The sequence below is a fragment of the Microcaecilia unicolor genome, chromosome 2 (assembly GCF_901765095.1).
Source record: "Microcaecilia unicolor chromosome 2, aMicUni1.1, whole genome shotgun sequence".
In the NCBI taxonomy this organism is placed as follows: Eukaryota; Metazoa; Chordata; class Amphibia; order Gymnophiona; family Siphonopidae; genus Microcaecilia; species Microcaecilia unicolor.
In genome coordinates, this window is record NC_044032.1 from 215,129,006 (window position 1) to 215,150,048 (window position 21,043).

The 21,043-nt window shown below is 40.4% G+C and overlaps 1 protein-coding gene across 10 annotated transcripts in view; it reads left to right on the forward strand.

Annotated features, from left to right (window-relative positions):
* The window catches only part of TLE1 (TLE family member 1, transcriptional corepressor), a 309,424-nt gene that overhangs the window by 208,379 nt on the left and 80,002 nt on the right, over positions 1-21,043 (forward strand). For all 10 annotated transcript variants that reach the window (XM_030193704.1, XM_030193708.1, XM_030193702.1 and 7 more), the window contains 3 exons: positions 5,884-6,000; positions 10,130-10,183; positions 12,154-12,306. In XM_030193704.1, coding sequence (XP_030049564.1) covers positions 5,884-6,000; positions 10,130-10,183; positions 12,154-12,306 — 324 coding nt within the window. The remainder of the gene's footprint in view (positions 1-5,883; positions 6,001-10,129; positions 10,184-12,153; positions 12,307-21,043) is intronic.

A 21,043-nucleotide genomic window follows, 5' to 3' on the forward strand; every position in this document is an offset into this window, starting at 1 on the left:
GCGTCCCTGACGAGCATTTGGCCGACTTTACTTGGTCCCTTTTTTTTCACGACCAAGCCTTGAAAAGGTGCCTGAACTGACCATATGACCACTGGAGGGAATCGGGGATGACCACCCCTTACTCCCCCAGTGGTCACTAATCTCCTCCCACACACAAAAAAATTTAAAAAACATTTTTTCCAGCCTCTATGCCAGCCTCAAATGTCATACCCAGCTCCATCACAGCAGTATGCAGGTCCCTGAAGCAGTTTTTAGTGGGTGCAGTGCACTTCAGGCGGGCGGACCCAGGCCCATCCCCCCCTACCTGTTACACTTGTGGTGGTAAATGTGAGCCCTCCAAAACCCACCCGAAACTCACACCCACATGCAGGTGCCCCCCTTCACCCCTAAGGGCTGTGGTAGTGGTGTACAGTTTTGGGGGGCTCAGCACCAAAGGTAAGGGCGCTATGCCCCTGGGAGCAATTTGTGAAGTCCACTGCAGTGCCCCCTAGGGTGCCCGGTTAGCGTTCTGGCATGTGAGGGGGACCAGTGCACTACGAATGCTGGCTGCTCCCACAACCAAATGCCTTGGATTTGGTCGTTTTTGAGATGGGCGTCCTCAGTTTCCATTATCGGTGAAAACTGAGGTCACCCATCTCTAAGGTAGACCTAAATGTTGAGATTTGGGCATCCCTGACCGTATTATCGAAACGAAAGATGGACGCCCATCTTGTTTTGATAATACGGGATGCCCCGCCCATTCGTGGGGACGTCCTTAGAGATGGTCGTCCCCGTTCGATTATACCCCTCTACAGGACCTTAGAATATGTGCATATGCTCTTATTTCCTTATAGGAGTCCGCACCCCGAGGGAGGCATGCAAAAAAAAAAATAAAAAGTTCTAATATGTTGTTCAGTAGATTTCTTCTTGTTGTTTGGGGCTTTTACTCTAATAGTGGTAGCTATACATCTCTTACTGTGTCTGTACCCCACTGTTTAAAACATTCTTGAGTTGTTTATGCTGTTTATATTGTGTATATTTAGGGGTTGATGTTATAATTTTGTGAGAGTAATCAGCACAGCAGCAGCATCGAGGATGTGAAAGCACAGCTGCAGAGTCGGTACACCAAATCTTTGACAATGACTCCTCTATTTTTTCTACTGTCCAACTCCAGTTCTTATCACTACTATGTATAGTAAGTCTGAGAAATTTGATTAATTACAGAAACAGTGTATTTGATTATATACAAAATTAGGACTAATACACCACAACATATATTTATTTTAAGTTTGAACAAGGAACATGAACAAAAATAGTGTCGTCAAATAATAATATGCACACTTAATATTTTTAATTTAGAAGTAATTCAAAATAATAAACAAGCAAAAGTGAACCACTTATAGAGACAAGCTGGTATTCAAGGAAAAAATCCTTCATTTATAAGTTACAAAGTAATGTGTATCTTCATGGTAACTATCAATCATTTTACACTATTGTAATATATCCGGCTCAAGCCCATAAACTGGGGGAATCAATAGCACACGAGAATTTTTTAAATAAATCTTTGAAGAATTTGTCCTTAGGAAAAGAATTAGCTCAATCAGATCCTCTTCCAGGGATGCCATCAAATTCTGATCTATTTATTCTCAGAGCAGAGAACAACCTCTCAATGCTAACTTGGATCAGTAGTAAAGCAGAAACCACCAGAGCAACATTTCTAACAATTTCAGGATTTAAAGGAATGGCTTTTTGCACTGTTAGATTTGATGAATGATCAGAATTGTCAATTTCTTTTAGTGCAAGTGAGAAATTAAGTTGAAATGAACTCAATTTGATCTATGTGTTTGTAGGAATCCTTTTATTTTTAATGCGGAGATGCTTTGCACGCTCTTTCGGATCCAGATATTTATCAAAATCAAATTCATCATCAGTTGATGTTAGTGCTGCAATGCCTTCAGCCTCCTCAATTTCTTCCTCCTGACATTCTGGCAACCCATTTATCCTAACTGCAACCTTACACAGCACCTTTCTCTTTACTCAGCTGTTCATCATCCAGAAGAATAAAGTGTGTTAGGTGTACATAAACAGCTACCACAAGAATCCTATTTTCTAATAATTGTGCATCTCTTTGTTTCAATGAAGCTGAAATTCTATCTGAAATTAGCTCTCCTTTTTGGGACAGATGAAACGTCAGGTTCTTCCACTCCTTCAAGAATTTACCTGGAGTTAAATCCTTAGCTTGTAATTTTTAGTCACTGTATCTGGGCAATAAGCAACTCTTCCAATTCTGTCACCTGTGTCCACTGACTTTCACTTAGCGTCACTTGAAGGTTGGCCATGTTCACAAGGAAAGGGTTTCAGGTCAAGCAGGTACTGCTCCAGCCTGTGACTTGATCAATAATTGCCCCTTTTCTGGTTCGTCTCTTCAAAATGGGATCAACTTTAGGTGTTCTGGCAGCAATAACTGCTTTCCTCACCTTGCCAATCAGAGCAGGAGCATGTCCTTCTTGCAGACTCTCTCTTATTGTCAGCTGCAGTCTGGCAACAACACAGAGCATGTGGTGAATTCCGGAGCGTTTTGAAGCAGCTACAAGATAAGATCATCATGTTGTTCTATAGCAACTTCAGCTTGTTCCTTAGTTGCAGGAGTATGCTTTTCAATTTCAAACATTTTATTTTTCTCAAGTGTTCTTCTATCTGTTGGTCACTTTCATTGTCTGCATTCATTAGTTTTAATTGTACTGTTGTGAGTTACAATACATAGAACTTGTTCTGTGAGTTCATAATCTTGCAGAATCCTTTCCACTAAGAACTGGAGAAACTCGCAGTTTGATGAGCTTCTGTCCGTGACTGCCAGTGTCTTGGTAACTATTTCATTCTTGTCACAAACAAATTGGACATTGATGGCAACCTAGTTCACTCTGTGGCGTGTGCAGGCATTCATTTTAAGAAAAACAAAATACCCCCTGAGAGATTTTTTTTTAAATTTCTTCCTTTTGGTTAAGGGCTTCTTCACACATCATTTTTCTTTCTCTTTCCAGAAAAACACCAAAGGCAAGATGCATCAACCAAACGTAAAAGAATCTAAAATGTTAAAGTCCTTAACGAATTTAAAAAAAATGAAGAATGCACCAAAAAAATAAGTTGCACATGTTTGGTACGGTATTGAAAAGTACAATGTATCAAAGATTCGTAATCCCCGCCGGTAATCGGCCCCTAAAGCATGGTGGGTGCTCTGCGCATGCCACAAACGTCAAAACAACAACAACAAAAAAAAAACCAACACAAACACCTGGCTCCCAAAATCAAAACAAAAATCAAAAAAGGATCGAGAGGGGGCAAAGGCGCTCATCAGGAGCGTCCTGTATGGACTGCCTTGCCCCCCCCCCTCACCCGAGGTCCCTGCTGCTCCCTGCTTCCTCCTGCACGGAAACTCAAATATTTTAGCAGCCCCGGCCCCCCTCCTTTCCTCTCTTCCTGTCTCTCTACTCTCCCACAGCTCCGCCTCCCGCCATCCTCCGCCCCGGGCCCCGCAACCACCGCCCCCCCCTGAGGTCGCCGCCGCACCTTCTCTCCACTGCCCCCCCCCTGCATTATCGGGCCTGCACAGCGCCTCTCACCTCTATGTGAAGGCACTGCATGGGCAAGAAGAACATCTGATCGGCGCCAGTCTTCAGGACATCTCTGCTTTCCTGACCTGGGCCCGCCCCCATCTGACGTAACTGGGCATTGGTTTCTTGCTTTTGCTGACATCTTTCTCACCCACAGCTTTGAATACTTTTGGATGAAAGCCCTGTAAATGTCTTTTGAGACTGGAAGCTCTTGTAGGAGCATTCTTTATCACTGCCTGAATATGTGCTGATCTTGGCATCACAGCATTTGTCTTCCTCTGGGTCCTGTGTCATACACTGACACAAAATATTTTTCCATCTTGAGCCATCAACCAATCACTGTGTGTTATGTCGGGTTGATGAATGGCCCTGGAAAAAAGTGAATTGATATTGGGCTTCAACAGGACAAAAATATATAAATATAAAATGATAAATTTAACCATACATTATAAATGTAAGAGTTTCTTTTTAATTTTAAAGATGAACTGAAATTGGTTTTAGATAATGTGAGGTATAAGAACCAATAAATAAGTACATTTTTACCGACTCTGACCCCACCCAAAATTGTATCCAGCTCCATGACTCCGAACCCACAGCCCTGTGTGACAGATAAGGAACTTTAAATGTCTCCTCTCAGAAATGTCATAAAATCTTGAAATGGATTAGGATCCCTTGATGTCTTGGAATGATTTCCTTTCTTTGTTTTATTTTACTTTTTGACTTGTTTGTCAAGTACCTAACCTTCCGCACTTCTGGGGAAGTGTGGGTAACTAATCAATAATTATCAAGCGGAGTTGGCTCAGTGATCCAGCAAAGCCCCCTTTTTAATCACAAAACCTAGCAGTGAAGACATTACCTCTAGTTTCTTTGTATTGACTTTCATTGATGTCTTCCTTGAGCTTTGTGTAAGACTGTTTAGGTTGAACAGTCATGAATAAAAGGACGCTTAGTGCAGGTTTTAAAGTACAGCCCCTGAAGGAGGCAGAGTAGGATACAAATTGTCATGGTGCCTGGTTTTTTTTTTTCACTCTCTTTCTCTCTTTTTTTTTCTGATAGTTTTGAGCTTTATTTTTCTTGGTCATTAAGCATTGTTGCATTAAAAGGACTGGAAAGTCCCATGGTGGCATATTTAGGGTTTTATTTTTCCAGTGCAGTTATTCAAATCAAAGAGAAGCTAGTCTGTCATTCATTATGGTCCTGTTCTAAGAAAATCATATATGACTTAACATACACAACACAAAATTCATTTTATATATTTATGGCTAAACTTCAACCAGAAAACTTGTGTAGAATTTTTAGAGTAATATCAATGCATATTGTCATTATATTTTTCCTCTGTTTTAGACTGCATTTGTAGATAGGTTATCAGTGCTTTCTGAAAAGAGTGTGCTTTTTTTCACAACTCATTCAGCATTGTTCATGGCATTAACACATCACTGAACAAATTGCTCTCTTGCATATGCTAATCTTGCACTTAAAAGGACTCATTGTAACATGTTTTAATGCTCTAGCCCAAGGGCAAAATGGAAATGGAAGGCATGTCAAATTGCCATGTGACCCAAAAATACTGAAAATGCTTCTTTTCTTTGGGTCAACAGTTTACACTTAGCCTGTCTGAATGAAAGTTGTCTCTAGTTTGTGGAAAAGATTAGTCTTGCTATTGTGTTTTTGTCTGGAGGTGTTAGTTGGAGTTGGGTTTTAGATTAAGTCTGATTACACACACATTCTCTCTCCCCCTATCTCTCTAGTTTGACTTAAAACTATTTTCTACTCTTCCACAAAAAAAAAAAATATCTAAAGTTCATATCAGATAACCTTTTGGGGCAGGTGACATACCCCTATATTTTAATCTCTGAATGCCCTAGTCACATTTGTAATATCTAACTGCATAATCTTCTAAGGTTCACACATTTTCATGGTTTGAGGATGTCAGAAAGTAATCTCCATCAGAATGCATATGAAGTATGTTCATGAATAAACACAAGGGCTCTTTTTTTTCCCTCTCTCCAACAATGAGAACAGTTGAATAGAGCACTGAATGGACAGTGACTGACTGAGTGCACCAGTGATTGGCTGATCTGCATTAAAGCCAAGCGCCCTCGTTAAAATGCATGAACTTCTATAAATGTTTGCCTTGGAAAGCTTTGATGACTTGAATTAAATGGCATAAAAGAATGTGTCGCTATCACATTTCTAAAGGGTCTATCAGATCCAGGTTTGGTTTTCATGAGTCTACAGAGGAATCCTTGAAGGAATTTTTTTTTTGACTGACCTTGTCTTTTTGTCTTTACAGAGTAATTCTCTGTTGGTCCCTGACAGCCTGCGAGGCTCTGATAAACGCAGGAATGGACCTGAATATTCTAATGACATCAAAAAAAGAAAGGTGGATGATAAGGATTCTAGCCACTATGTAAGTAGTTGACTTTCTTTAGTTAGGAAATTGTAGCTCATTTTTTCCTGTACCTACTTGTTATAGGAGAAAAACTGTTCATGTATAGTTGGGTTTTTTCTGTTTTGTTTTGTTTTGTTTTGTTTCGCTATGTAATAAACTTGTGTATTTGCAACCTTCACCTCTTTCCTCCCATTGAGACCTCATGCAGATTTTCAGAATATCCAAAACAGATCATTTATAACATGGGTGGGATGGATGCTGATTTCTTCTTTGTTCTCAGTCATGCTATTTGCAGGCAGACAAGACCTGTCAGAGTTTTAACATTTTAATTGAATGGTTGAAAGTTGAATGCATTAACATGGCATCAAAAGATGGAGTTGGGTGTGATGTCTGGGTGGATACACAGATGTTTCTGCCTCCCACCAACTAGCACTTACCTGCATTTGCAAAATAAAATGGTATATAGTAATCAGTGATGATTGGAGAGCACTGCAGGGAAATCCAGAGACCAACCGTGACCCTTGGCATTCAACAAAGATTAAATTGGATAGATTAGATGAGGTTTTCAGTCATTATCAGTCATGTTTTATGTAATATATTCAAACAAGTGACTTGCAAAAGCAACACATTCTATAGAATTAATCATCCTTGCTTTAACGCTTCTGCAAGACACATGGAATACCAACTCTATGTAGTTGCAGCTGTTTACCTTTGGGAAATTTTAACCTTTATATAACTTTATTCAAAACACTTTTCATCCAGCAGATCATGATGGTCTGCTTCACAGTTTAGTACTTAGAAAAGAGATGGGATTTGATATAGCACCGTTCTATGGTTACATTCGAAGCAGTTTACATATTATATACAAGTACTTATTTTGTATGTGGGGCAGTGAAAGGTTAAGGGCCCTGTTTATTAAGCAGCACTAAGGACATGTTAGCATTTTTAGCGTGCGCTAAACGCTATGTCTCCCATAAGAACATATGGGTGACTCTAGAGTTTAGCACGGCTTAGTAAACAGGGCGCTAAGTGACTTGGCCAGAATCACAAGGAGCTGCAGTGGGAAACAAACCCAGCTCCCCTGGTTCTCAGGCCACTGCAATAACCATTAGGCTACTCCTCCACTCCACTTAGGAACCATATTTACCTCTGGGATTGATGCCCTGCCTAATATATTTCTGTAATGAAAACATTTGATGACAATAAAGAAAAACTTTTCCTTTTATACTGCTATGCCAGATAAACAAAAATAGGTCATGCAGTGATTAGACTGAACTCTTTGCCCAGCAACAGTTAAACAGGAGATAAAAGTAATTTGGTCAAGGTAACAGATTGGGACAGAGGAGAGTGTTAGGCTTGTATCCCAAAATGGAAATACTTAACAAAAGAATTATTCAGGTGCATGGAAAAATGTTTTTTTTAAAGAAATTTGCTTATTAACATATTTCATATTTATGTCAATTTATGCCAATGTAATCACAATTTATTGCAATCTGTGCTCCAGAATTTTCTAAGCCATGCCACAGAATCTACCCCTGAGCTGTCTCAGGGTACATAACAAGGCGGAGGGTCGAAGTGCATGGAGCCACCCATAACATGGTGCTGTGCACCCATGCCCAGGCTGAGGGGGAGGGTGATCCGCAATAGACAGTGAGCCCAGGCAGCTGGAAGAGAGCTTTTGCCTTGGAATGGCTCACTGCCAGGAAGGAGGGGCCAGAGCCATGGGCTTTAAAGCCCACAGGGTTACTGGGCACATCCTCTTCTTTCCTGAGGACACAGGTGGAAGCAGCCTACCCTCCCACCCACTCCTTGCTTTATATATTGTTTATGTTAATTTGTTCATGTCCCAGCTTGGAGGGCAGGAACACCCAAGCCTGAGTGATTGTAGGAGTGCTAATTCATCAAGTTGCAGTTTGTTGCAGATGGGTTCACTGCACCTGGGTTGGACACACCCTGCTGCATGGCAGGAGCATCCTGGGTTCAGCATATAGCATGTTTGTCAGTCTTGCTTATGGCGGTAGACCGGGTGCTTTAATGGTAGCTTTTAATAGCTTACAGTTTGGCTCGGGTATCCTGTTTTGATTGTATCAAATACAATCATGTCTTGTAATAAAGCTGCATCCAGGTTGTTCCACTTATTTACAAAGGCGCTGGGACAGGGTGTCAGGGTTGCCTATGTTATGAGGGACCTTGGCTATACTTGTGTTTATCCCCATAGGTCCAGAGCATCAGTTCCAGCTCAGAAGCAGCATGTTATCAAATAATGCCTTCAGGTTTCCAGCTGTTCCCTTGGGGGCTGCCAGTTATTTTCCTAAGTAGATGAACTCCATTTACCCATCACTGATGAACAGAAAGTCCTTCTTGTGAAAGTGTGGGATCACTGCATTTCAATACCCACCAAGAGAGGCTTTCAAATTTATTGCAAAGTCAGCAGTGTACCAAGAAATGCTTCAATTTTAGTTAACTAGTAGAACCAGAAGAACTGAGATTTTTATTTCTTGATTTCTTATTTTATCTTCAAAGTCAATTAACTCTAGCCATAGTCAACCAGTAATGTCTGCTTGCATCTCATAAATAGAGGATGCACATGCAGCCATATGCACTCTGGTCAGTTCAGGAGTTATTCGATTTAAATCGTCTCTTCACAGCAGATGCTAGCTGTAGTAAGTGCACCTGTGGTAATTTTTTTTTTTTTAATGGCTGCATGCTAGTGCTAACTTTAGTGCACGGCCAAGAAAAGTATAATAGAAAAATGCCATGCTAGAAATGGATGTAGCATGCAGAAAAGACCCACATAAGGATATGCTAAGCCTGTTTCTTAGCTCAGCTACCCCCAAGTGTTCGCTAGCATGATTTAACACTTGTTAAATCAAAAACCTTATTCTCACCATTATTCTCAGACATGTTTACAAAATATGCACTTAAATTAACACACTTTAACTTGTTAATGTACATTAAATGACATCCTTAGATTGGAGGCTCTTTGGGAACAGAAAATATCTACTATAGCTGTATGTTACTCACTTTGAGCTATCAATGAAAAGGCATGAGAGAGATCCAGTAACAAGTTTTCAGCAGAATGAGAAATGGGACTTGATATACCGCCTTTCTAAGGTTTTTGCAACTACATTCATAGCGGTTTACACAGGGGCAATGGAGGGTTAAGTGGCTTGCCCAGAGTCACAAGGAGCTGCAGTGGGAATTGAACTCAGTTCCCCAGGATCAAAGTCCACTGCACTAACCACTAGGCTACTCCCAGAAGCCAATGCTGCTGTTCACCTCAAGGCCTTGGTAACTAATATACAAAAACATTATTGATTTAAGGTTTATTAATCACCTTTACTGTATTTTCATATTGTTTTCTTCCAGTGCCGTATTCAATAGCTAAATAGTCTAACATTCAAGAAGATTCAACCTCTTAGTTTCCAGCTATAAATACTAATATGTAAAAAGGGGGTAACTCACTGTAGGTGGCTGAAAGAAGAATATAGCAGAATGAGTCCATCTGAATTAAGTGTTTCAGTTCAACAACCACTGGCAGAATGAGCTGTTAAGTTAGCTGTATGACCTCTATAGGAGTGAGTAGGGATGAATGCTAAACAGTGATGAATATAACCTTGGGGAAGGAGAATACTGACAATTGAGAACATGACTATATATATATATTTTAACACTGCCTTGACTTTGCTGCTGTCACTCATTTTATGCACTGTTCTAATCTCAAAACAAGGTAAAATTAGTGTCTCTTTCAAAAGTAAGTTGTGCTTTTCAGCATGTCTTTTTGCATCTTGTTAGAAGGAGGTATCCTGAATGAACTTGATAATTAACATTTATGGGGTGGAGGGAGTAAGGGAAAGTTTAGTTAAGCAGGCAGTCTGCTTGCTGAGGATCATTATGAAAAAAAAAAAACAGACCAATGAGGCTAACTAGGTTTATGGAGAGCAAGGATTTGGGCAACGATGACTGCTCTGATTTTATTTCTAAGAAACTGCCTAACATGTTTTTATGTGCAGAAATAGGATTTTCATTTTCTGTTCCACTTAAGCTATCATATATTTCAGCTTTGAACCTCCAAATTTGTATGTGTTGTGAAGAATGGCTAGAAGTCATGTGTCAGTTTATTAATCGGACTAATATAATTTTGTAGGACAGTGATGGAGACAAAAGTGATGACAATTTGGTTGTGGATGTGTCCAATGAGGTACTTGTCCATTTTTCTTTAAATTTATGTACACATTTATGGTTTATGCAAATGAAGATGTTACATCTAACTGCCATATAAAATATTTAATAGTTATATCAAAAAGCAGGGTATATGAGAATTGTAATGTTCTCTCTCCTGTCATTTGTGGTTACTAAGTTCCAAATCCCAGCTCAAGCTACAAAGCAGATGTGAAGCTACATATTCACTCACTTTCCCACATAAACAGACCCACACATCCTGCATAAACATGATAGTGTAATACGTTATGTGCCAGTCCTACCCTAAAGGTATCTTGGGAACACCTTCGCTAAGTGGATCTAAAAGCATGTGCTTCTGTCTGCATTTCTATTGAGGGTGGGCAGTTTTTAGACTTCCAATTTGTTCATCCATCACCATTTGCCTGCATAAATGGCTTTGAAAACTGAACCCAGTCATAATGTCTCTGTATAATCTATGGGAATGCCTTAAAGCACATGTCTGGCTGCACATCATACATCACATGTTAGTGAACTTGGATTTGCATGCTGCAGCGCTGTTCCTTCACTCCCACTACCGTGAGACATTTCTCTGAAGGAATTTCTTCCATTATTGATAAATGTGAAATGTGAATTTTATTTTTTCCCCCTTGCTGTGAGAGACTTCGTAGCTTAAACTTTGGAAACTCCCATTTCCATGCAATACAAGTTTCCATATTTGGCATGAGGATAGGGAACCCTCTTCTTGGCTTGGATCCAAGTGCAAGACCTGAAATATGCTGAAATGTGGGTGAGACTGGGTGCCCAGGAGGACACAATCTAATAGTCATTGCAAAGCAGGAGGATTAATGGCTCTCTCCCTCCCCACTGAAAAGAGAAATGAGGATGAAGAAGGACCAGTGTCAAGACTGATCCCATTGTTTCCAGTGAAACCACCTGATGTTTCCAGTCAGCATAATTACTTCTGCTGTCTGGTTTCATGGCACACATTTCCTTCCTCAGAGGACAGGAAAACTGTTCAGCAAAAATAGGAAAAAGAAAATTCCAGCTTTTGTAGGAAGACCTTAACATAGATGGAATGTGCCTGCAAATTGCCATGTATTTTTGACTTTTGGCTTGTGTTCCAACTGAAAATGTCATTCAGATTTTGAATGGAAAACATTTGGTGCATTTCTAAAACCACACTTCTGGTGTGATCTCTTTGGATTTATTTTCAAAAGTTACAGGTGGCATTTGTATTTGGGCAGGCAAGAATTTCAGTATATTCTTGAGTAGAGTGGTGTGGTAGCCGTGCTAGTCCACTTTTAAAGGTAATCAATAGAAATCAAACAAAAGAAAACATGGAAAAGAAATTAAGACAAGATTTAATTTATATAGACATCACATGAACATTACTGGTGACAGCTGGGTTCCCACCCCTGTGGGCCAGCACTTTACAAAACCAGATCACTGTACCAGTGACTTCATAGTAAGAATCCTGAAAGGTAACTTTAAAACAATACAGGAACTTAAGACCTTTGAAGTCAGAATGATTGAATATTTTGACACCCAACAGACAGGACTTGACAAAGATCTGGGTTTTCTAGCCCATTATAAACCATAAAGTTGTATTGCTATGTTTATCACCCTCCTCTCACCTATCCACGCCCATCCTGTTAGACTATCTCTGAAATGCTTTGATGTTCCCATGCATACCACCTACCCATCCCCACTCTCAATGAAATTGCTTAGAAGTTTTTCTTATATATACTGTCATCTACCACATTTGCTTATTTCCGATCTGACGAAGAAGGGCAACCTTCGAAAACTAATCAAGAAATGTATTAAGTTATGTCCAATAAAGAAGGTATCATCTTATTTTCTTTTCCATGTTTTATTTTGTTTGATTTCTATTGAGTATATTCTTGCAATGTACCATTATGCTGCTCTGGAAGGTTTGTTCTGCATACGTTGTTACATGGTGAAATGTTGCAATAGCACTGTTTTCTATAGGATCCATCATCTCCAAGAGCAAGCCCCGCTCACTCACCACGAGAGAATGGCATAGATAAAAATCGCTTGATGAAAAAAGATGCTTCAAGCAGTCCTGCATCCACAGCTTCATCTGGCAGTTCCACGTCCCTGAAATCTAAAGAAATGAGCATGGTAATGAATGACTTCATCTTTTACTTGTGTGTGTTTACATATTTACTTTTGTTTTCCCCATTTGTAAGATTCATTATAACTTGCTGTTAAAATAATGAGTTTTTTAATTGGCAAGAGATTAATGACCTGGCAGGAAATAGTGAAAGAATCAGGATTTTTCTCTTTTTTGAAGTTTCTGGTAAATTTCAGCAAGAGAAGAATTTCACTAATTTATTCCTCTGACCTTTTTGTCATAGAAAGTGTGTGTAGTTATTGTCCACTTGGTTTTTTGGGGAAAAATCTTGTTGAATGCATTTATTGATTGGCAAAAGTGCCTTCAAACAATCTGTTAAATAGATCAATGGACCGAGCAGCTAGTTACACGTTATGGGGGAGATTCTATATATGGCGCCTAAAAAATCGGCGCTGAAAGCAGTGCCAACTAAGTGCATTCTATAATCAGCACCTAAATGTAGGCACTGATTATAGAATACACTTAGTTGATATTACATATTATACGTGGTGTAAATCCCAGTGTGAAGATTTAGGCACACTGAGCCATATTCTAGAAGTAGGCACGTAAATTTTGGAATGCCCATGAAACACCCATTTCCCTTCTCATAACCGCGCCCCTTTTGCCTATGCCTTTTAGAAGTTTGGCTCACACTATTACAGAATACGCTTAGCAAGTTGTGTGCCTAAATTCTAATCAGAACCAATTAGTGCTCATTATTGCTTACTAGCAAAAAAGGCCCGTTTCTTTGAGAGATGAAACGGGCGCTAGCAAGGTTTTTGTGTCCAGCGAGCGTCCTGTTCCCCAGCCCCCCCCCCCTGCAGGCACCCATGGCCAGGGACCCAGCTGTCCCCAACTCCCCTCCAGGCAGGCACCTGTCCGCTGCTGTCGCTGGCGCTCCATCCCCCGGCCCCCCCTGCAGCCACCCATGGCCAGGGATCCAGCTGTCCCCCAACCCCCCCTGCAGGCAGGCACCTGTCCGCTGGTGTCGCTCCATCCCCCGGCCCCCCTGCAGCCACCCATGGCCAGGGATCCAGCTGTCCCCCAACCCCCCTCCAGGGACCTGTCCGCTGCTGTCGTTGGCGCTCCGCGATGCGGTGTGCATGTGAAAAATGTCCGGCGAGGGGCAGGGGGAGATGGCGTTTCGTGGAGTGTTTGCTCCGCCCTCGTCGTCATCACGTTGTGACGCGAGGGCGGGGCACACACTCTTCGGCAAACCGGATATCTATCTCGCCCCCTTCAAAGTTCCGGTTGGAGGCTTCATAGAACGTTGGAGGTGCCTTTTATATATAGAGACTAGTAAAAAAGGCCCGTTTTTTAAACAAATGAAACGGGCGTTAGCAAGGCTATAGAGAGAGTGAGAGTGTGTATATGTATGTGTGTCTGTGTGTATGACACAGAGAAAGTGTGTGTGTGTGTCTCTGTATGAAAATGAAGAGACAGCAGTGAAATTTTACATAGGACAGCTGAACCATTTGAGGCGTGTTTGTGTGTCTGTGTGAGAGAGTGTGTATATGTGTGTGGGTGCGTGTGTGTGTGAGATACAGACAGTGTAAGTGTGCATGTGTGTGAAAGTGAATGTGAAAGGGTAGAGTCAAAATGAAGAGACAGCATTATAATTGCACATAGCACAGCACAAACATTTGAGGCAGTTCTTGCCTTATCTCCCCTGCCACCCCCTCCATACCCAACGATTCGTTCCTTGTCTTCCATCCCCTCTGTGTCCCGTGTATATATGTGTGTGTGTGAGAGAGAGAGAGAGGTGCTAGCAGTCCCTGTGATAGTGGCAGGTCAGTTGCTCATTATAGCCAGTTAAGAGTGAGAGTGTGTGTGTGTATGTGTTGGTTTTTTTCCTTCCCTCATATGCCCTCCATGTCCATTGTTTGTGTGGAGAGCAGAGATCTATATGGTCCTTTTAGCGTTGCTGTTGACGTCGCGTAACAACTGTTGCTGCTGGTTTTCATTGTTCCGCGATGTGTCTTATGTCACGTTCCGTCGCTTAGTAACGGGTTCGCGATGCGATTGGTTGATTGTCATTGGTCCGCCCTAGACATCATGACGTTTTACGTGGGGGGCGGGGCCAACACTCATGGGCGAATTCCTGGTTTCACCACCATGCATTTAGAACGCTGGGACTTGTGGAGGCTTCGGAACGTTGGAGGTGCGTTTTATATAGAGAGGTTATGTGCTGTTATCAGCACTCTTTAGCTTATTAAACCAATTGAGTTGCATGCATTGTTATAGAATCTATGCCAATTTCAGCACAGATTTCTAGGCGTGCTATATAGAATTCAGGGGTATATGTACAACTGATGTTTAGTGCAGCAAGATCTTGCATGGTCGCCTTTTTAGCTGAGTTTGACTGTAGTGTTGTATAGCTCTTGCAATTGTGCAGCAGGAAAAAAAGAGATTTCAAAAATATTTCTCCTTTTTGTAGGACTGCCATATGCTTGGACTTTGGCCATGTGGTTTGTGGAAGGCAATAGGATCATAAATATGCAAAAATTAAATATTCTGTCTTCTGGGTATAATTATTACATTGTCATAAAGATTACCATTTTAGTTTTAACAATGATGTAAAACTGTATGCTTCTCATTGTATTAGCAATATTCTCAATGTTCGCATTGCTACTTTAGAGCTATAAGTAAGGGAGACGTAATAAAATTAAACGTATCTCATTGGGCTCATAGTAAAGAGAAACATCATGGGATGTCTAATTTAGATGATTGAATCTCTCTTTATCTGTTGGATTGAGTAATAAGTTACTTTATAAGTTGCAATTATTACAGAATACAGCAGTTCAGATAATTTTCCAGTTGAGGAAATAGGAAAGTATATCTGATTATTTTAAAGAACATCAGTGGCTTCTTGTTTGTGCATGGCTTACTTTTAAAGTTACAAAAGTTTTCCAGTTTCTATATGGTAATACTTTGGTATTATTAATTCAGTTTTTTTTCTCAGTGTTTTTGTATGTCAACCTGAGTTCATGATAGTTTGTTATTGAAGTTCCCTGTTTTTAAAAATCTTTTGATTTTGATTCAAGTGTCACCTAGATTCTTATCAATAAGTTGTTATCTGGAATAATTTTCCGGGTGCAATTTGAACAGTTCAAAATTATATGCACTTATTAAGATGTAGTAAACTTTTTTAGTTGATGATCATGATGGTTAAAATTTTGGGTTTTTTTATACTTTTATCATTATGTAACTTTCTCATCTTTGAGTTTCTTTTTATGTAAACCACCTAGAACCTCCTGTTGGGATAGAGCGGTATAAAAGACATGAATTAGAATTAGAAAAATTAGTCATCCGTTGGAATACATCTTGAAAAAAAAAATCCTTTTCCCAAGAATATACAAACTGCTTATTTGGGGGAACTTTTACTAAGCCATGTAGGCGTTTACGTGCGCCCAATGCGTGCCAAAATGGAGTTACCGCCCTGCTACCACGTGGCTCTTATGGTGATTTCATTTTTGGTGTGCGTCCAATACGTGCGTCCGAAAAATAATTTTTTTTTTTGGATGCCCGTATTGGACACACGCAGGTCATTACCACCTGGTTACCACGTGAGACTTCACCACTAGGTCAACGGCTGGTGGTAACGTCTCAGGCCTAAAATGAATGTGCGGCAATTTTCATTTTGCCGCATGTCCATTTTCAGCAAACACTTTTTAAAAAGGCATTTTTTGCAGGTGCACTGAAAAATGATTATGCACGTGCCCAAAACATGTGCCTACACTACTGCAGGCCATTTTTCAGCACACTTTACTAAAAGGACCCCTTGGATTGGAATGAATTCTAACATCATTCAGGTGTGGCAAGCGGCAGATGGTTAGAAGAATTGTGTGAGACAAGTCATGTGCAGCATGGCCCATCCCCTTTTTTATCCAGCAGTCACTGAACGTGAGGGTATGGGTATAATACTTGCAGCAGCTGAAATTGAAAATCAGGAAGCAGCCCACATAATTCTAAAAAAATACAGCCGAAACAACCAGACATAGTGGAAAATTTCACACATTGACCCTGAACTGTGTTGTCATACACACTGTTACTGTCTAAGCAAAGATGTTGTGGAACTGGAAAAGGTATAGAGAAGGGTAACTAAAATTATTAAGGGAATGGAACGATTCACAGAAGGAAAGGCTAAAGAGGTTAAAACTGTGCAGCTTGGAGAAAAGATGGCTGATGGGAGATAAGATAGAAGTCTACAAAATCTTTAATAGAATATAATGGGTAAATGTGAATCACTTGTTTCTCTTTCAAAAAATGCAAAAACCAAGGGACACTCAATGAAGTTACATGGAGGGGCATAATTGAACGAAAACGCCTATCTCCATGGGCGTTTATCTCCAAGAACGGGTCCGTGAAGGGGCGGACCGAACCGTATTTTGGGAAAAAATAGACGCCCATGTTTTATTCAACAATGTGTGAGCTGGGCGTTTTTGTTTTTCAGCGATAATAGAAAATGAAAGCGCCCAGCTCAAAAACGAATAAATCCAAGGCATTTGTTCGTGGGAGGGGCCAGGATTCGTAGTGCACTGGTCCCCCTCACATGCCAGGACATCAACCGGGCACCCTAGGGGGCACTTTTACAAAACCAAACAAAAAGGTAAAAGAGCTCCCAGGTGCATAGCACCCTTCCCTTGTGTGTTGAGCCCCCCAAATCCCCCTCAAAACCCACTGCCCACAAGTCTACACCATTACTATAGCCCTAAGGGGTGAAGGGGGGCACCTACATGTGGGTACAGTGGGTTTGGGGGGGGTTGGACGACTAATAAGCATTAAGCAGCACAATTGTAATAGGTAGGGGGGATGGGCCTGGGTCCACCTGCCTGAAGTCCACTGCACCCCCTAACAACTCCTCCAGTGACCTGCATACTGCTGTCAGGGAGCTGGGTATGACATTTGAGGGTGAAAATAAAAAGTTGAGAAACTTCATTTTTTGTGGTGGGAGGGGGTTAGTGACCACTGGGAGAGTCAGGGGAGGTCATCCCCGATTCCCTCCAGTGATCATCTGGTCATTTAGGGCACTTTTTGGGGCCTTATTCGTGAAAAAACAGGGTCCAGGAAAAGTGTCCTAAATTCTAGCTAAAAACGCATACTTTTTTCCCATTATCGGTGAAATGCGCCCATCTCTGTTCGGCAGATAACCACGCCCCAGTTCCGCCTTCGCCACACCTCTGACACGCCCCCATCAACTTTGTCCGCATCCGCGACGGATTGCAGTTGAAAACGTCCAAAAATCGGCTTTTGATTATACCGCTTTATTCGTTTTTGTGAGATAAACGTCCATCTCCCGATTTAGGTCGGAACTTGGGCGTTTTTCTCATTCGATTATAAGCAGGATAGTGTCACATTTAAAACAAATAGGACAAATATTTTTTCACTTAGCTTATAGTTAAGCCCTGGAACTCCTTGCCAGAACAAGTAGTAAAAGCAGTTAATGTAGCTGGGTTTTAAGGGAGTGGGATTTGATATACCTCTGTTATCTCCCTTCAGCCACCTCTTCTGGAAGGTGAAGAGCCCTATCCTCTTTAGCCTTTCCTCATAAGTAAGTCTTCCCATTCCCTTTACCATTTTTGTCATTCTTCTCTGTACCTTTTCTAATTCCACTATATCTTTTGTGAGATACGGTGACCAGAATTTTATTTGAGGCGTGGTTGAACCATAGAACAATACAAAGGCATTATAACATTCTCATTTTTATTTTTCATTCCTTTCCTAATAATTCCTAACATTCTATTTGCTTTCTTAGCTGCTACTGCATACTGAGCAGAAGGTTTCAATGCATCATCAACTATGACATCTAGATCCTTTTCCTGGGCAGTGACTCCTAATGTGGAACCTTGCATCACGTAGCTATAGTTCGGGTTCCTCTTTCCAACATGTATCACTTTGCACTTGCTCACATTAAACATCATCTGCCAACAATATTGAATAACTTTCGGGTAAGTTTACTAAAGCGTGCTAGCATTTTTAGCGCGCCTTTAAAGTTGAGGCATGTTAAACGCTAATTCTCCAATACATTCCTATGAGCGCATTAGCATTTAACACATGCCAACCATTAACACTCATTAAAAACGCTAACGCACCTATAGTGCACCTTAGTAAACATAATCCTTTGTGTCATCAGCAAATTTAATTACCTCATTTGATTTATCACTTTTTACTATAAGTTTTAAAGTGGTTTACAAAGATAAAAGTAGCATATGCTTTTTAAAAAGTACATTGGAATTTAAACAACAACAACAACAAAAAAACACCAGTTACATTCAACTTAAAAATACAATGTTAAAATGTAGGTAACACAAGCCATCAAATTATTACAACTTATAAATTGGTGAAAGGTCCAATACAACTACGAGCTCTGTTAATCGTAGAGGTCAATCTCGCCAGTTTCAGTGATGGAAGTTGTAATAAACAACGTTGGGAAGACCATAAGGAATGTTGCTGTTCTTGTTTAATCAACTTTTTCTGCTATGTATTCTGGTACACTCATCCTGAATACCTAGCAGAAAAGTCTGTCTGAAACAGATAGATATGGAACCCACCTTATGCATTCTTCATATAATGTCTAGAATTCAGTGTCTGCCATGCTGCCAGATGATTTGCATGGCTGTGGACATCTGGTCTGCAAGAAAATTCACCTTATAGTGGATACTTGGTCTTTGGTGACAAAGTTAAGCAGACTGTAGATAACATTAAGAATCAAAACTACCACTTTCCAACATCGATGTAGTGTTTGAGTCAATATCATCTTCTAGACGAGTAGTGTGTAACTAGTTGAGAAGTCTACAGAAGAAAATGATAAATTTTACACTCAACCACAACAGGCCCAGCTCCTCTTATACTAGGTCTCATCAAAGGAAGAGAACGGAACCAAAGCAAGTAGCCACTATTCAGCCCAAATAGCTTTCTTCTTTTTTACTGTATCATTTCAATACTGCCAGTTCGCTTTACCAGTACACATGTTGCCCTACCTGTAGGGGTTGAATGCTGTGCTTCAGGAATGGAAGAAAACTATTTTCTGGGTGCTCAGCATTGTCAAATCTGCATACCTTCTAAGGTTTTCCAGTTGATCCTGAAAGACCTTTTACCTGTTGTCAACTACCATAGATCCACACCCACCTCCAAAAGCTCATCCTTTTCTTGTAAGCCAATGCAATAGAATTTGTTTCAATACAGGAAAGGAATTGGAGTTTCTATTCTAGTTATTTCTTCATTCCTATAAGAACACAGAAGGTTACTTCCAATTTTAAGTACATAAGTATTGCCATACTGGGACAGACTGAAGGTCCATCAAGCCCAGCAACCTGTTTCCAACAGTGGCCAATCCAGGTCACAAGTACCTGGCAATATCCCCAAAACAGCACAATACTTTTATGCTGCTTATCCTAGAAATAAGTAGTGGATTTTCCCCCAAGTAATTTTAATAATGGCTTATGGACTTTTCTTTTAGGAAGCTATCCAAACCTTTTTTAAAACCCACTAAGCTAACTGCTTTTACTGTATTCTCTGGCAATGAATTCCAGAGCTTAATTACACATTGAGTGAAGAAATTTTTTCTCTGATTAAATTTACTGCTTTGTAGCTTCATTGCATGCCCTCTAGTCCTAGTATTTTTGGAAAGAGTAAACAAGCGCTTCACGACTACCCATTCCATTCCACTCATTGTTTTATAGACCTCTATCATATCTCCCCTTAGTCGTCTCTTCTCCTAGCTGTTTTAGTCTTTCCTCATAGGGAAGTCATCCCACCCCCTTTATCATTTTTGTTGCCCTTTTCTGAACCTTTTCTAATTCTACTATATCTTTTTTGAGTTGCGGTGACCAGAATTGCACACAATATTCTAGGTGCGGTCGCACCATGGAGAGATACAAAGGCATTATAATATCCTCATTTTTGTTTTCCATTCCTTTCCTAATAATTCTATTTGCTTTCTTAGCCGCCGCCACCGCACACTGAGCAGATGATACCTAGATCCCCTTCCTGGTCGGTGGCTCCTAATGTGGAACCTTGCAAAACATAGCTGAAGTTTGGGTGCCACTTTCCCACATGCATCACTTTGCACTTGCTCACATTGAACGTCATCTGCCATTTGGATGCCCAATTTCTCCGTCTCGTAAGGTCCACTTGTAATTTTTCACAATCCTCTTGAGATTTAACAACTTTGAATAACTTTGTGTCATCAGGAAATTTAATTCTCACTAATTACTCCCATCGTTAGATCATTTATAAATATGTTAAAAAGCAGTGGTCCAAGCACAGACCCCTGGGGAACTCCACTATCTACCTGTCTCCATTGAGAATACTGATCATTTAACCCTACTCTCTGTTTTTTTTTATCTTTTAACCAGTTTTTAATCCACAATAATATACTACCTCCTATTCCATGACTCTTCAATTTCTGGAGTCTTTCATGAGGTACTTTGTCAAATGCCTTTTGAAAATCCAGATACACAATATCGACCTGCTCACCTTTATCCACATGTTTGTTCACCCCTTCAAAGAAATGCAGTAGATTGGTGAGGCAAGATTTCCCTTCACTAAATCCATGTTGGCTTTGTCTCATTAATCCATTATTTTGAATATGCTCTGTAATTTTGTTCTTTATAATACTCAACCATTTTGCCCGGCACTGATGTCAGGCTCACTGGTCTATAATTTCCTCTGATCACCTCTGGAACCTTTTTTTTTTTTTTTAATCAGCATTACATTTGCCACTCTCCAATCTTCAGGTACCAT